The sequence below is a fragment of the Enhydra lutris genome, unplaced genomic scaffold (genome assembly GCF_002288905.1).
Source record: "Enhydra lutris kenyoni isolate GAN:26980312 unplaced genomic scaffold, ASM228890v2 scaffoldscaffold19, whole genome shotgun sequence".
NCBI lineage: Eukaryota > Metazoa > Chordata > Mammalia > Carnivora > Mustelidae > Enhydra > Enhydra lutris.
Genome location: NW_019154103.1, coordinates 20935897 through 20953867, shown reverse-complemented (window position 1 = coordinate 20953867; position 17971 = coordinate 20935897). Strand labels below are relative to the sequence as shown.

The following is a 17971-nucleotide window of genomic DNA, read 5'->3' as shown; positions in this document are numbered from 1 at the left end:
TTTATTTGACAGAGAGAAAGAAAGAGAGATCACAAGTAGGCAGAGAGGCAGGCGGGGTGGGAGGGGGAAGGAAGCAGGCTCCCTGCTGAGCAGGGAGCCCCATGTGATGCTGTATCCCAGGACCCTGAGATCATGACCTGAGCTTAACCCACTGAGCCACCCAGGCGCCCCCCATTTACTTCTTCTTATCCCACCCTAGGAAAAGTTGTCTGGGCAGGATTTTCATAAAACCGTGAGTCAAGCAATTTCAGCATAATACAAGATCCAGAATAAACAATGAGGAAGAATGACTGCTCTTGACAAGCTATGTGACCTTGAGTTTTAACCCCCGTGGAACACGGTTTCCTCATCAGTAAAGCTGTCAGGCTTGAGAAATCTATACTTCAGCAATGCTGATATTCTATGCTGTAATGACGTGAAGCTTATTAAATAATGTACCCAGTGAGAGATGTTCAAATGGGAAATAGGGGCGTTTAGCTCTGGAGTCCCACACACCTGGGGTCTAATTCCAGCTGTGTAACTTCGGCAAGCTGCTCAACTTTTCCAAACATGAGTTTTTAATTTGTTAAATGGGTATAAAAACGGTAACAGTTAAATGAGGGTACGTTTATAAAGTGCTTGGCTCCTAGCACAAGGTAAATCAGTTCAAATCAGTGGTTTTTAAAAATTATGTTAATACCAACGGCCTCAAAAGTTTCTCCTTCTTCAGTCTCATCATGGTAGAAGCATGCTCTGTGGTGACCACTGCCTTGAGAAGTTAAGCACAAATGTTATTTACCTTTCTTAAGGAAAAAAGGGTACTATTATTTGACATTATGAAATTTTCTTTGGATTCAATCTATGTTCTAGATCTACATTCTAGGCAATATGGGAACAGGAATCTTGGTAGTAGGAGTACAGATTTTTACAAATCCTAAAAGATTATGTGCTCACTAATGCATATATGATTACTGATGGGGTGATTATTATATATAAAAAAAATACTCTAAGCTCTGCTGAACAACCGTCTCAGAGCCTTTCACAGCTTGGCTTCCACTGGGTTTTCAAATTCATTCCTTCGCTGTAGACCTAGTGGAGAGTGAGGGGACATGAGAACTTTTGCTAAGTCCTTGTGCTATAAAACCAACTTCCAACCTCAATCTCTACAAGGATGACAGACTCTAACAGGAAACGAGAGGGAGTTTATGAAGAACCAGTCATGTGAGAACTGAGATATGGGCCTGTTATGGACCACTGAGCTTCCCACTGATGCATGTTCTTAATAAGAAGCCTTAAAAATAAGAATTGTAACAAAGTTGCCTTGTCCTAGCTGATTTTCAAATAACCAAAATGAAAATGTAACATGACAACAAGTGTCATTCCAGAAACCATATAAGCAAAACAAATTCACAAATGTCTGCAGACGGCAAGTTTAATCTTTTCCAATATTAAAGAGGTAGTGTTGTTTAGTGGTTAGGAGAATGGCTCTGTAGGCAGACTTCTGAGTTTGAACGCCAGCTCTGCTACCAGTCACGTGAATTTGAGCAAATTCCTTAACTGCTCTGCACTCAGTTGCCTTGTCTATAAAACAGGAATAATAATAACAGTGCCTTTCACTGCATTTTCCCACTCTGCCCTAGGAAAAAAATTCCATGAAATACAAGAATGGATTTTAAAGTAAGATTCTTTTGAAACTGATGTAAATTGATTATTTGAGTTGATGAACATTGCTGCTTGCCTAAGTAAAAAGTTCTGTATTTCCTACATGAGAAGGGACTTCTCAGTTATGTACTAATCTGCAATTTAAAAATTTCGTATTCAAAAATGGCTAAGTTATCCCTTCTCTGTTGCCTACTTAAACGTCTAAAGAAACTCTGTCAACAAAACTATTATTTTTTAATTCCAGGGTACAATACTCTCTTTCACACAAGCAGGAAACCTCAGCCATCAGAGAATTCCAACCGTATTAAGATATTGAGTATAACAATAGAGAACACAATATCGATTTCTAGAGCTTTTTTGAATTTAGATACACATTCATCTCTCAGTTATTTAAACTCCCTAGGTATAAACTACTGAGAGGAAGATTTTATAAGACCAGCCTACTGAAAAGCACATTAGAATCAAATAAAACCTTGCTACCTGTGTGACCCAGGGTAAATTAATCTCTCTGAGCCTTAGTCTTCTCATTTATAAATATGTCCTCATACCCTCTTACCTAGTTGCAAAATATGCAAGCAACTCTTTAAAATTTTTTAAAATTTATTCTTTTTAGTAATCCCTATACCCAATGTGGGGTTCAAACTCATGATCCCAAATCAAGAGTCACATGGTCTTCCAACTGGGACAGCAAGGTGCCCCACAAAATTTGTAACTCTTAAGAGGATGAAATGAAACCCTATGTAAGTTACTTAGCACAGTAGTTGTTTGATAAATTAATAAATGGTTGGTTTCTTTCTCTTTCTGTTTATTTTTAAATATATGGATCCTCGAGATACATACATGCTACTGGACCTAATCCCTCCCCCAGATCATTCTAGAATTATTTTCAGATTATCAGGACTAGCTAGAATGTTCTTTGCTAAGCTTTTATTTATTTCCTGTTGATTGTCCCTCCACTTTGAATAGCAAACAAGCCTTCAGTTTGCTCACTTATAGGAGAATGTGGAGAAGTTATACATACACAGAGAAGATGCGGTTTATCACCATTTCAACTGGAAATCAATTGGGGTACTGTGCAAAGATTTTAATTGCAAATATGTACATCACTGTTCATCACATTCAATCTTTGGAAATATCTGAAGAAGTATACAAATATGACTGTTAGAAGGACAAAAGAAGGAAATAATTCTTATTTGCGAGGTAGGAATCCTGTCTCACCACAAGAACATTATTTGAGAATAATTCAGTACCAATCACTGCAATAATTAAAAGATTCTTGAAGGCAACAGAAGCCTCAAACTCAACAGCCAAAAGCAGTTAACCTTCCGTTTTGGATCTCTGAATATTCTGCAAGGGGTACAATGTTTCTTAGTGACATAGACACTTTATGGCTAAAATCCCATACAATGATTAATTACTTGACTGACTGATGTAAAAGTCAAGTTTACAGTACAAAAAAACAAAACAAAAAACCCCCTAAATTATGGATGATAATTTAGGGGGTTTTTTGTTTTGTTTTTTGTTTTAAAGTCTTTGTGCAGACATATTATTTCATTTCTCTTCCACCTAGGAGTGGAATTATTGGATCACATGGTAAATTTACATTTACTTTTTTAAAAATTAACATATATTGTTTGTTTCAGGGGTACAGGTCTGTGATTCATCAGTCTTACACAATTCATAGCACTAGCCATAGTGATACTTTAATTTTATAACATTGCTAGGGAAAAACAATCACTAATTTGAACTGTTCAAACTTTATGCAAAATAAACAGGAATGTGCAATAATTTAAACATTTTGTACTAAAAATGTGCATAATGTTTGATGGCAATCAAAGTTATGTCAGACCACTGGGTAATGTAACTTGCCAAGCTTTAACACCTTAGCTCAGTGCGTTTCCAGACAGTGTTGGGGTGGGGGGATGGGAGACAGTGAACACTCAGAAGCCTGTGAAAGGGAAAGGTGGGAGGAAGAGGGAAGAAGGTCTGTAGACTGAAAAGCTGTAAGCCTCTCAGGGGATTCTGAAACTCCTTGATATTGAGAGAATCACTGCTTTAAATAGTTTTTTTTTTTTTTTTTAAATTTATTTGACAGAGAGAGATCACGAGTAGACAGAGAGGCAGGCAGAGAGAGAGAGGGAAGCAGGCTCCCTGCTGAGCAGAGAGCCCGATGCGGGACTCGATCCCAGGACCCTGAGATCATGACCTGAGCCGAAGGCAGCGGCTTAACCCACTGAGCCACCCAGGCGCCCTGCTTTAAATAGTTTAAAACAAGATGGCCTTACAGTAGGTCAAAGAAATAACCAACTGCTTTCTACCACCTATAATCCACTGGCATTTTTCCTGGTGGCAAACTTTGTCCCTTCGTACTTTCATTGGGTCAGAAGGAACGAAACAGACTACAGAAGATACTAGGATAGATTCACAAAATTATTTTGCAAAAATACTTCCCAAGCAGTTTTTAAGAGAAGATTTCTGGTGTTGATAATGCCAGCCCAAGTTAATGAAGAGCTTAGATGTTCCCTAAAAAGGATACCTGTCCTCTCCAATCTGTGTATTCTAAAACCCAGGGCGATCTGATCCTTGTGATTATGCCTTTATCACCTTCCTCTCTAAGACAAGAGTTTGCAGCAGACATCACCAATCCCAGTACTGCTATAGGCAGGTCTTCTGGACCAATAGGAAAACTCCTAATGCTGCACACATCCAGTATGCAGCTCGGCTGTAAGTAGATATACACATTTTTTTTTTATACACACACACACACACACACACACACACACACACACACACTTACATACATATTAAAAGGATCCAATTTTCAAATGACTAAGTGAATTTTTAGAAAACAGTATTTGTCTACCTTTGTAGACTGGGGTCTAAAATTCAAACAAAAATATGTGCTAGGTGATGTCAAGGAGTCTGTCCGGTCAGTATGAAGAGAGTGTAATGGGCTTTGTTACCAAGTAGAACATACATTCCCCTTCTAAATGTTTTCAATCATTTAAAATACATTGCGCATGCCTAAAAATATTAGTCCAAATTCTGACGGAAGAAGCTCGGAAGAAATACTGGATAAATTTTGACATAAAAAAATTAAAGACAGAGATAAATAAAGAAATAGTGAATATAAAAGAGAAGTTAAGACTCCTGGAAGATAAAAATCGTGGCCACCAGTTTCAATTTCCTGCTGTACACCAAGCCCTCTGATACATAAATAAATAAAATATCACGAAAAGATGCACGTGTCAAAGCATGCAAAGTACTGTTACATATTGGTATGAGAATATTTACATTCCAGGATTCTGATGATGACTAGCTATAGGAATGGAGTTATAGCAAAATATTTTATTTGCCATGCTGGATATAAACACAATTTTCTATTTTCATGATAAGGAGGAAATATAAAAAACACGTATAGCTGAAAAATGTACAAATAATTCTACTCCCCGCTCCCTCCTCTGGCCACCCTCTTAGTATAGGTAATAAAGAAACCCTATGCCATAGACTGAGCCCCTGGTTACTCTGTAGGCACAGGGATCTCCGCCTCCTCCACTACCAGCTCTGTTCAGTGCAGCTCCCAGGGCTCTGAGGTCTGGTCTAGGTCTTCATACTTCTATCACTTGTGTGGGGGACCTCAACCCAGCACAGAATCCAGAGAGTTTACAGAATCCAAAGCTGGCCTCCATCTCCTACAGCAATTTTGAGTGAATTGGAATTGGTCTAGGCCCTTGCTTGTGGGTCATGAACACCAACCAGGCAGTTCATGAGGAAACCTCAGTAAGATTCAGAAGTCTGAGCTCCTGTGCACAGCTAGAATTTTTAGTAAATTCACTGAGATTGTACCGCCTTGCTAACATCAGAGGAAGACTACTTCTAGAAAGGCTCTGGAGAGACCAACTTACTTCTTAGAACGGTGGTTATCAGATTTTACAGGTGTACAAATTTATCTCAAGAGTTCATTAAGGCATGGATTCCTCTTTGATTCTGACTGGGTAAATCTGAGGGAGAGCCTGGGAAATTTCCATTTTTAAGTAAGTATCCCAGGTGAATCTGATGCACATACTCTCCAGACCACACATCATGAAAACTATCTTAGAGCATTTCAAGGGGGTGCAGCACATACTAGGGCAAGGATTGGGAGAGCCCCAGGGCTACGGATTAGCCTGGAACTACCTTATTGGCCTGCATTCTCTGTCTGTAGACCAATAACCTTCCCTTTAGAGTGCTTTAACAAATCTCTTCAATTAAGGACACTTCGCTTAGATGACAGTTACAATCTTCATTCCTTAGATGGAACTGTTTACTTTTCCCCAAATGCTGAATTGGTTGGTCCGGTTTAAATAAAACACCCACAATCTATATTCTCCTGTCTACATATTTCTCTTTGTAGCTTCTTTTTCATTATACCTTACAATGCCCTCGTTTTGGAAATTAGATGAATCTGGAATGTATGTCTTAGCACCAATGTGTCTGACTTTATAACAGGAACATATTTAATCCTATAGTTTTTCTGATATACTGAATCATCTGCATACTAGGAAAGTACAAGGGTTTTCACAAACAATCGCACTTCATGTTTTCTATGTAAATAGCCTTTAAAATAAAAACGTTAGGGGCGCCTGGGTGGCTCAGCGGGTTAGGCCTCTGCCTTTGGCCCAGGTCATAATCTCGGGGTCCTGGGATCGAGCCCCGCATCGGGCTCTCTGCTCAGCAGGAAGCCTGCTTCCCCTTCTCTCTGCCTGCTACTCTGCCTACTTGTGGTCTCTCTCTCTGTCAGATAAATAAATAAAAAATCTTTTAAAAAAATAAATAAAAATATAAAAACGTTAGGGGTGTCTATGTGGCTTCGTTGTTTGAGCAGGTTGAGCATCTGCCTTTGGCTTGGTCACCACTGAGCATCTGCCTTGGGCTTTGGTCATGATTCCAGGTTCTTGGGATTGAGCCCCTTATCCCAGTGGCAGGCCACCTGCTCAGCAGAGAGCCTGCTTCTCCCTCTCATCTGCTCCCCAACCACCCCCCCACCAAGTGCATAGATAAAATCCTTTTTTAAAAAAAATGTTAGCTACTCAGTGTTTCTCAACAGGGTACTTCCTGGCATTTGGGCTGACAATTCTTAAGTACGCAGGACTGTCGCGTTCCCAGTGAATGCTAGGGCATCACCAAAAGCACGCTCATGTATTTTAATATACCTTTTAATAGGGTGCTACCTCCCCTGGTTAAGAACGAGTGAGCTAAACTATATTAATGGAAAGCCATAATTGCGCAAACCCATTATTTCTGATTTCTAAGGGTACTTTACAACATCTCTTAAGACATGCTAAATTCTGAACAAGACCATATACTTTGGTCCATATACCATTGGAGATCTGCACATAATCCTACTGTTAGCAAAGTGATGTTGTCCTAGTGCCCTCCTACCTACACTAGGCAGTAATAATAAATCATCAGAAAGTAACCATAATTGGTTTCAGAACAAGAAGAGATCAGCATCTTTTCGAGAATAGGGTGGTAAGAGTTATTGCTACATTTAGTGAAAACTACTATGTTCTAGAGGTTAGCTGAGTACTTCACCTTAGGTGATGATAATGCAGCCATGAGGTCGAAACTCTTATTATACCCATTTTACAGACTAAGAAAGTAAGAGCCTGACCTCTTACCTGCCACGCTGCATTGTTTCTCAGGACATATTTGACAGCTCTCTATAAAATATTTTCCCAGGGCATGAAAAGTTATCACATAGTAAAGTCTCATTTGTTTACATAGTCTCAATTAGCTCTGTTACTTCTGTTCTTAGAATGCCAGCTTCTCGCTATACTGTATCCCTTGAATACAGGATCCATATGTTTCCCCACAGCATCTACCATGGTTATTTCTACATAGTAAGTGCTCAATAGATATTTCTTGAATTGAAAAATAAGACTGGTTTTATCAAGTGAAAAAAAGATCAAGAGGAACCCTTCTTTGATCAATTCTGAGAACAATCAAGGAACTAAATTCACCACCAATACTATATAACCAACTCTTCTCATGCCCTGGGAATCTTTTTTAAAAGCATGTGAACTGAGCCACAGCTAACATTTATACTTGAATGTGCTATTTCATAAACATTGTCGTGCTTTCTGCAAAGCTCACTTTTGTATAATCGATACCAAGGGTCCTTGCTGTGCATACGTGGATTCCCACTCCACCCTGATTGCTATTGGCCACTTTCTCCATTAGTCAGCAGATGTAGCCTGTCCAGCTTCAGCATGATTTAGCTGAATGTCACTACTTTAATACTATACTGTCTTCTAGAATCCCGACATCACTCCCTTCCCACCACATTCCCAGCAACAAATACCCTTTTAAATACTGAAAAATCAGTGTGCAAAAGCTGAATTCACTGCCCACAAACAAAACATCAGGAAGACACACTCGATACTCACTAGAAAACAGTTTCCCCCTTTGAACAGCGGGTGCCACTCCTTACTGACCTCTGCAATGCAGAGGTTTTCACTCAACAACACACCTCATACAGCAGAAACTTTCCCGAGTGGCTGACTGAGCATTCTGGTTCCTCTGATGTATAGGTGGGTTAATAGAAGACTAGTCAGAGAACTGAAGGTCTTGCCCCTTAAGGAAGTTTCTCCTTAACTCTGCCTGGTTTTCTCAAGCTGTAAAATAGAAATAAAGAATTTGCCTCTTGCCTGTTCCTGAGGAACACTGGGACCCTAACAGTGCAGCCGAGATTGTTAAATCTCTGTGAAAACACCTTGCATTCTTGAAAGGCAAAGTACCTCTCAGGGATGTTATCTGACCACAGTCTCAGGTTGTGTTCAAGGAAATAGAACCAAAACATGTTACAACATATGCCACACCACACCCAGTATGTATCAGGTACGTGGAAAGGTTATACAGAGTGAGCTCACTCTCTAAAACGGAGGTCAGCACAGTAGTGAGGGCAGGGCTGGGGGGCGGGGGGGGGGGGGGGGGGGGGGGGGGGAGGGGTGAAAGGGGGGGGGAGCTCGGTAGGTCCTAACCTTAAAAATGCCAAACCAAATAGAGCTGCTGCTTTTCTTCTTTGCTGTTTTTTCCAGGTCACACAAATCCCTGGTTTTGTAACCCAACCGCGCGCGTCCGGTCACCAGATACATTACAGCTGAAAAGCCAGCACAGTGTTACCGTCCGGGAGGGAGGGAGGGAGGGAGAGGTGGACAAGTAACACAATGTAACTTAGAACCCATTTGGAAAGAAATGCATCTTCGGGGTAAAGAGACTAACTAGTAAGAACGCAGGTCCAAGCCGGAAAGCCAGACACAGGGTGCGACTGTGCGCCGCGCAGGGCCGGGCGCGAAGGGGGCGGCTCAGACCGCTCGCCTGGGACTGGAGGACAGCGGCCGAAATCAGTACTCACTCTGCGTCCCACTCCCCGGGCCCAGAGACTTCCGCTGGGTTTTCAGGCGGTTTGCATTCCTGGCTGGGCTCAGTCCCCGCGGTTTCTGCTTAGAGCCTCAGCCCGCAGAGAGCACGGGGCGGGGCGGTCCCGGGACGCGACGCACGCCGCTCCCCGCCCTCCTCCCACCGCGGCGCCGCCCCGGAGCTCCGCGCGGGTCTGCGGAGGGAGGCGTCCGCTCTGCCCACTCGTCTCGGGCAGGCCTCCCGGAAGCCGGCTCACTTATTAATAAGGCCGCCTGGGATGCGGGCCGCGCGCAGTGCGCACAGCGCCTGCTGATGGCAGAGGTCTCCCGCGCCCGGGCTGTCACCCGGTGACTCCACCAGAATAAGGGAGGCAAGAGGGGCACTCTTACAAATATATGGCTCCAAATAGCTCTTTTTTTAAACTATAAAACAAATTAAGAATGACCATCAGCAGGGATTCATCCTGCTGATCATCTCAAATAGTATAATGCATCTCAAATAGTATAATGGATATTTTAAAGAGCAGTTTAACGGAGTCAAACTTCTACTAAATTATAGCACATAATATATTGTGATTAAAACGATCAAAATAAATAATCAGAAAAATGGATTTAAAAACCAAGGAATAGGGCGCCTGGGTGGCTCAGTGGGTTAAGCCGCTGCCTTCGGCTCAGGTCATGATCTCAGGGTCCTGGGATCGAGTCCCGCATCGGGCTCTCTGATCGGCACGGAGCCTGCTTCCTCCTCTCTCTATGCCTGCCTCTCTGCCTGCTTGTGATCTCTCTGTCAAATAAATAAATAAAATCTTTAAAAAAAAAAAAAACAAAAAACCAAGGAATAAAATAAGGATTCATAGGTCCGTACTACTATATAAATTCATGAATGAATGAAAGTAATGCTCTTTGTTCTAGAAGAATGGCAATTAATTAAATACAGAATGATCGTGTTCATAGAAAAGAGTTATGAAATTTTAAAAGAAATATGGAAAGCCAACTCTTCCCAAAGCTGCAAACTAGTCACAATAAAAATTCTGGACACTGTGCCCAGGGTGTGTCAGGAGGAGGTGGTGGTCAGTGACTCGGGAGCAGAGACCTCAGGCCTAGCTAGTGACAGCTGAGCAATGACTCAGTGCTGCATCCAGCCAAGGCTGAGGTGACTGCCAGCTGGCATGAAAAAGGCAGAGAGCTCCTCTGCACAGCTTTGTACCCAAAGCAAACAGAGCAGGTGGGGTCCCTCCACTTCCTCTGCAAGGTGTTCCTCACAGTCACCTCATTAGTTTTAATTTTTTGTTTTCTGTTAAGTAAAGCTGTTGAAGTAAGACCCTAACTCTTAATATTTTATAATTCCGTGAACAGAAGACCTTGTCCTTAAAATTATTCTCCATGAAAATACAGCTTAAAAATTTTAGGGGCACCTGGGTGGCTCTGTTGGTTAAGCCTCTGCCTTCAGCTCAGGTCGTGATCCCGGGGTCTGGAACTGAGCCCCACATTGGGCTCCCTCCTCAGTGGGGACCTGCTTCTCCCTCTGCCTCTGTCCCCCTCCCCTCCGGGGCTTGTGCTCTTTGATTCCACGAGCTCTCTCTCTCTCTCTCTAAAATAAATAAAGCTTTTTTAAAAATTTCTTTTTTATCGTTAGTATTTTCTTTCCTTTTATTTTTTTTAACGAAACTTCAGCTCGCTTGGGTTTCACTGACATTCACTTCCTCCTAGGACAAACAGCACAGCATGACTTAATTTGAGCCACACCCCAATGGGATAAGTCCCGGGTACCACAGCCCCTAGCGTTAGGTAGCACATCTCCCTCAGGGAAGGTGAGTGATCCTGTGCTCCTGAAGAGTACAGATGAGTAATTACGTGTTATGAAATAAAATTTTCAATCTTATCCTGCGGTTCATGTAGAAAGAGGCACCTTTTCTTACACAGGAAGAGGAACTTTATTACTTCTTGATGTGCTTTGGCTGCCCCAGTCCTAAGGTTCATCCTTTCTCCCAGTGTGGTCCTCAGGTCATCTGCATCTGAAACACCTAGGGGTAGATATTAACTATATAAAGTCCTGAGCCTTACCCTACCCTCTTGAATCAGCATTCTTGGCTTGGAACCTGAGAATCTGTATTCAAACCAGTTTCTCCAATCACCTTTGAGGTAATCTAAGGGACAGGTGGTCTAAATGACCCACCATCAAGAACAGTTCAGCATCCTTGCCACTCAACCTGTGCTTGCCAGGCCGGCAGGATCAACAGCAACGACGAGCTCGTTAGAAAAGCAGAATCCCAGGGGTGCCTGGGTGGCTCAGTGGGTTAGAGCCTCTGCCTTCGGCTCAGGTCATGATCCTGGGGTCCTTGGATCGAGCCCCGCATCAGGCTCTCTGCTCAGCGGCGAGCCTGCTTCCCCCCTCTCACTCTGCCTGCCTCTCTGCCTACTTGTGATCTCTCTCTGTCAAATAAATAAATAAAATATTAAAATATATATATATATATATATATATATATATATATATATACTTATGTATTTGAGAGAGAGTGAGAGAGAGAGAGCATGCTCGGAGAGGAGAGGGAGAAGCAGCCCTTCCCCCCCGGCCAAGCAGGGAGCCTGCCATGGGACTCTATCCCATGGATAGATGGATATCCCAGGATCATGAGCTGAGCCCAAAGCAGATGCTTAACCGACTGAGCCACCCAGGCACCCCAACAGACATATTGTTAATAGCTTCTGCAGCCACATTCCTAACAGAAGTTCAACCTCGATTTCCCTGCCTGAACAGGAAGTGGTTACAACACACAGGCCTCAGAACTCTGCCCACAACACAATCTCATGACTGCGTATGGATCACAACTCTTTTCATGCTGGCATTAATAGAAACATGAATCATTTCTGCAGCCTCATTAGTCCTCATTATTAATTCATCAAAAATCAAATATTAAGCCCTCAACATCTTACAATAATTATTTTGACTTAGAAAGACCCATGCCACTTAAGCACTCTGGGTCTTCCAAGCCCAGAACTGCATGGCAGAAGTGGTATTACTTGCGCACATAATTACTCATTTTGTGAGAATGCTCATAAAACGTTCTGCAATACATGGTAACCATTCTATATCACACAGCTTATGCGTGGCTTCAAATGAGATGTTTAACTTTTCAGACAGATTGTGAAGTTTTCTTTATAATGGTAAAATTATCATTTATTTTACCTTTTAAGTTCACTGTGTCAAGAATCAAGAAAACCAAGACTAATTCTCACAGCCAATTATATCTACTATTTTGTCACATCATGTGTCAGGGTAATATGATGTTGCCTGTGTGTGTTATAAGAATTAATTGTATAATAAAAGGCTTCAAGTGATCACAAATGCTATTACCCCCAGCTTTTCTCAACGATGCATGGGAATGACTTTTTCTTTAAAGTGACGATCATGCCAGAGCACCTGTGATGGCTCAGTTGGTTAAGTGTCCAATTCTTGACTTAGGCTCAGGTCATGATTTCAGTGTCCTGAGATTGAGCCTCAAGTCAGGCTCATACTCAGTGGGGAGTCTGCTTGAGATTCTCTCTCTCTCTCTCTCTCTCCCTCTGCTCCTCCTCCCTGTCATTCTCTACCACTCTCTCTCTCAAATATATAAATAAAATCTTCATAGTGATCAGGATGCTTAGTCAAAGCTCTTTCAATCAGGCATCAAAAGAAGAAATAAGCAAGTATTATAAATATACGTGTGTGTGTGTGTGTGTGTGTGTATTTTCTTCCAATACTCTATAAATGTTAAAGATAACAAGATAGAAAGGAGTTAAGAATCAAACCCCAGGGAAACTAATATTCAGGAAACTGGTGAAGCAAAGCAAATCAGGAATCTATACTGAGAAATTGCAACAGGAGAGAGAATAATATAGGTAGGGAGATGACAATGTTTTAGAACTTAAGGAAGGAATGTCAAGCTTGACATTAAACAAACACTAAACATGTGGCTAAAATGTCTCCACCTCCCAGCTATGCCCCCCTCCCTCAGCTTCCTGAGGCAGAGCAGGGTTTGGGGGAGATGTCAAAATTCTTTACAACTGCAGAATGAGTGGATGATAACTTTTTGTGTTTAAAAAAAAAAAAAAAAGAAGGGGCGCCTGGGTGGCTCAGTGGGTTAAGCCTCTGCCTTTGGCCCAGGTCATGATCCCGGGGTCCTGGGATCGAGCCCCGCGTCTGGCTCTCTGTTCAGCGGGGAGCCTGCTTCCCTTCCTCTCTCTCTGCCTGCCTCTCTGCCTACTTGTGATTTCTGTCTGTCAAATAAATGAATAAAATCTTTAAAAAAAAACAAAAGAAAAGGGACTGACTGCTTCTTATGGCTAACTTCCAAGAGAAAACCGGGTGTGATTTTCTATAATGTACTAACCACCACCCTGCCCAAGAGTTTAGATGATTCCAAAATTTGGAAATCACCTGCAGATGATCCACTAAATCTCATAGGGCTGGGGTTTCCTATTGAAGCTTCTTATTTTTAGAGGCGTAATTTAAGCGTGAGTTAAATAAACATACTTTAAGACAGGACATAGTTGGAAAATCTCTGTTAGTTCCAGACATCGAAACAACAGAGTATGAGGCTAATGAGAGTAGTCACAGCAGAGATACATTTTCCCAGCACCTGCTAAATGCCAGGCTCAGGGCTAAGAGTTTTATATATATTTTATCTTTATTTTATTTCAGTCTCTCGGCAGATATGTCAAGAAAAGTCCTATCTCTGTTTTACAAATGAGGAAACTCAGGCTCAGTGGGGCTAGGTAAACTTGCTAGTAAAAAGTGGCAAAGAGGCAGGTCAGGTTTGTTTGGCTATGAAGAAAACCTCCGACCCATACTGAGAACTGATGCTGTAGTGCCCCCAAGTCTGTTCAACTCTGGCCATCTTCTCCTCATTTCTCAGCTGGACTTTGGTTTGGGCACCTTTAGGAGCTCCAAGAAGCACTAAAATATAAACTCTTAACCGAGCAAGCAACCTATATGAGAAAGTCTGCAGACCTCCATAGGAAAGCCACCAGTTTTAAAGGAAAAATGCTTATTTAAAATAGTTGTATAGACAGTCCTGAAGTAAGTTAAGGTTTTTGATCATCTCAGACATACTGGAAGACCATAAGTTGAAATGGGCCTCACATAACTATTTTTAAAGACTGAAAACTACTAGCTAAAATTGTAATTTTTTTTTACTTTGAAATATGTTGTTTCAGTGATTTTTATAAGTTGCAAAGCTCCCAAGTGCTGTATTACACTAACAGATGCTCGGTTAGGGCATCTCAAGTCCAGCAGTGTCGAGGACCCTGTATGAACAGGAAACCTGGGTTTGAACCCTACCTCCGTCCTACTGGCTTTGCAATTTTGTCAAGGATGCTTAACCTCCCAGAGCCCTGGTTTCCTCAGGTATAAAGGAATAACAACTACAACACTGTGAGGAGATTACATAAGATAATTACATAGAGCATTTAGCAGAGAGCCTGGTGTGGCTAATATGCACGAAGAGAATCTGAATTATTTTCTGAAGAGGTGAAAGCACTATATTTCTACTCCCAGTATATACCAAAGTCCAATATTATTTATAGGTATTATGATAATAATACTGATTGGACACTTACAGTATAACAAGAAAAATTAAAGCATAAATGGTTTTACTAGGTTTTAAATCACTCAAATCATTATTAAGAAATTACATTCCTCCCCTCCCCCCCAGCATAGAAATGATATTTTGTTTAAAACTTATTGACCTGAAGACTAGGAGTCTTTTCACCTTCAAGAAATGACTGACGTTGGGAGCCTGGGTGGCTCAGCTGGTTAGGCTACTGCGTTTGGCTCAGGTCATGATCCTGGAGTTCTGGGATGGAGTCCCATATCAGGCTTACCCTGCTCTGCAGGGAAGCCTGCTTCTCCCTCTCCCTCTGCCTCTCCCCCTACTTGTGCTCTCTCTCTCTCTCAAATAAATAAATAAATAAATAAAATCTTTAAAAAAAAAAAAAAAAGGAAATGACTGACCTTGGTGGCCGGGGCTGTTCCGCCAGCATGGGTTCTGGAAGGCTGACTGCTCTCAAGGCTTGTTGTTTTTTTCTTAAAAATAAAAAAGTATTAGTTTCAATGGGAGAACTGTCCTACCAATGTAGACAAGGCAAATTTTCATATCAATACAAATATCTTCTCAAGCAACCTTCAGACTTAATATGCCAATAAGCACACACAAAAATAAATATGTTTTAAGATTTTTTCATATCTTTGCCTGAAGGCCATATAAGCACTGAAAAGGAAGAGGAAGTTGACCAAATCCCAATTGCTCAATAATCAGTGCTTCTGGAGAACTGCAAAACTCCTCACATGGGCAGTTGCCATTTCCTCCATGGAGCACGTCTGGAAACAACATCCCTCTTACAGTGCTGGAGAGAGCTGCGTTTAGTACAATCTCCAGGTGGGTGATTTAGCAGTAAGCATCAAAGATGTAATTCTATTTCTAAAAATTGATCTCAAGGAAATAAGAAGAGAGAGAGCAAAAAGCCTTTTTTCTTCAAAGATATTCATCACAGTATGATCACGTCAAAAAAGCCAAACACAATATAGGTAATAATAATGAATGTTTACTGACCACTTACCATGTGCCAGACAATGATTCTATCAGAATAATACGATGCTACAATATAATAACAGTAACAATGCTTTAGTAAGAGTATCTATTTAGAGCATTATTGTAAGCACTCTAAGTGTTTTAAGTAAGATGTGTACCATGTGTCATAACTTAATCGTTATAGGAATCGATACATTGCTCGTACTATTGTTATCCTCATTTTATGGGTAAGGAGACTGAGGAATGGGATGAGTACATAACGCGGCCATTGCCACAACTGGTAAAAAAAAAAATAGCATGTCTGCTTCAGACCCTATACTCTTTCCTGTCTGGACTGCCTCCCACGATAGCGGGTTGTGTTATGGACATCTACGGGATGAAGTACCATGCGGTCACTAAAAATCATGCTTGGAAGAACATTTCATTAAATGAAAACATATTATGCATATTTTACATAAAGAAAAATCAGCTTATAAAATAGTATGTACAGTATGATCACTGAAGTTCATATGAGGTTATCTTCTGATGGTGCAGTTAAGGACGATTTTAATAAAAATATTCTTCTTGGGGTGCCTGAGTGGCTCAGTGGTTAAGTGTCTGCCTTCAGCCCAGGTCATTATCCCAGGGTCTGGGATCGAGCCCCACATTGGGCTCCCTGCTCAGCAAGGTGTCTGCTTCTCCCTCTCCCACTTCCCATGCTTGTGTTCCCTCTCTCACTGTGTCTCTCTCTGTCAAATGAATAAATAAAATCTTAAAAAAATAAAAATAAAAAATATCCTTCTTTGTGCTTTTTTGCATTTTCTTATATAAGTACACTGTTTCGACTGATAAAAGAACAATAAATGGAGGGCAGAGAAAAGGAAAAGTAGAATACAAAGCTTCTTTCTCAACAAGGCCTATATCTTACGAAGATCTGTACTTCAGAGAGGCAAGCTTACAAACTAGAAAGTTTTATAATGCCAAGTGGCGAGATTATGCTCCAAAAGCTAAAATGTGTGTAAGATGTACTATAGGCACTAAATATAGGAGGGACAGTACTGCTGTTACATAGATATTAAAAAGTTGTCTGTCAGGGCGCCTAGGTGGCTCAGTGGGTTAAGCCTCTGCCTTCTGCTCAGGTCATGATCCCGGGGTCCTGTGATCAAGCCCCAAGTTGGGCTCTCTGCTCAGCAGGGAGCCTGCTTCTCCCTCTCTCTCTGCCTGCCTCTCTGCCTACTTGTGATCTCTCTCTGTCAAATAAATAAGTAAAAAAATCTTAAAAAAAAAAGTTGTCTGTCACTACAGTAATTTTTTTAAAAATATATAATTGAGAGCAATCTGGCTTAATTCTTTTATATTTAGCAAGATTTGTATTTTTTGAAAATTCCCTCCATGGAATCTTGGGCTGAAGCCTTCTTTTCCTTCAGGTTAAATATTGCCTCAGGAAGCAGAAAAATCAAAACTTAGCTTGCTGTCCTCAGAGTTTCAGCCTTCTATATCCATGGCTAACTGCACCCAGAGCACTTCCGGAAGGTCACTGTAGTGCTCGCTTAGGCAGCACATATACTAAAACCAGAAGGTCACTGTAGCGACAGGCTGGACACATGCTCATGAACTGGGTATCCCAAAAGGCCTCAGCGGCATCTGCAGGAGTCCCAGGCTCCCAGGCATCACTTGCTGACTAAAGTCTTTCCCAAACATACATGCAGTGCCCTTGGCCAAGGAAAGAAAAAGTCTTGGATAAATGGGATAGAAATAAAAGAGGCTGTGAAAAAGCTAGAATCGTGACTGTGGTACAGGAGTTGGTGAAAGGAGGGGATGGCCTAAACCAAATCCAAATCATGAGTCTTTTTTCAAAATATAAAGTATACGAACAAATAGCTTCTGACAGCCATAGCGTATGCATGGATTTGGTGTAAGTGAGCGGACCTAAGAAATAAAGACAAGAATACAGCAATGGGGTCATTGATTTCAACCTCACTGTGCACTTCACAAAAACAAGATGATTTCCGAGAGTGATGCATGCTGTCAAGGCAATGAAACAGGGTCATGGAACAGAGAGTGGCTGGCGGAGGCTAGCTCCAGACGGGGTACACAAAGAAACGACATTTGATGGAGACCCGACTACACATAACCCAATCGTGAAACTATGGGACGGGGGAGGGGAGGCATTCTAGATGGACAGACTCACATGCACAAAGGCCCTAAGGAAAACAGAAAAAAAGTTAGTGCAGGTGAAGCAGGGTGGGTCTGGGCATGTATGATAAGAGATGAAACAAGATGCTGGGTGAAGATATTTAAGCTAAAGGAATGCAAGGTTAGGAAGGCCCTAGAGTCGGGTATGTTTGAGATCATCGGTTTCCTCTAGATTGAGCTTGC

At 41.6% G+C, this 17971-nt stretch overlaps 1 protein-coding gene across 7 annotated transcripts in view; it reads right to left on the bottom strand.

Annotated features, from left to right (window-relative positions):
* LOC111148454 (calpastatin) overlaps positions 1-17971 on the bottom strand; it is a 111805-nt gene that overhangs the window by 62476 nt on the left and 31358 nt on the right. For 6 of the 7 annotated variants that reach the window (XM_022505006.1, XM_022505008.1, XM_022505007.1 and 3 more), the window contains exon 3: positions 15037-15108. In XM_022505006.1, coding sequence (XP_022360714.1) covers positions 15037-15108 — 72 coding nt within the window. Of the gene's footprint in view, positions 1-9037; positions 9093-15036; positions 15109-17971 lie in introns of those variants that run through there. The other variant, XM_022505012.1, reaches the window with a different exon arrangement.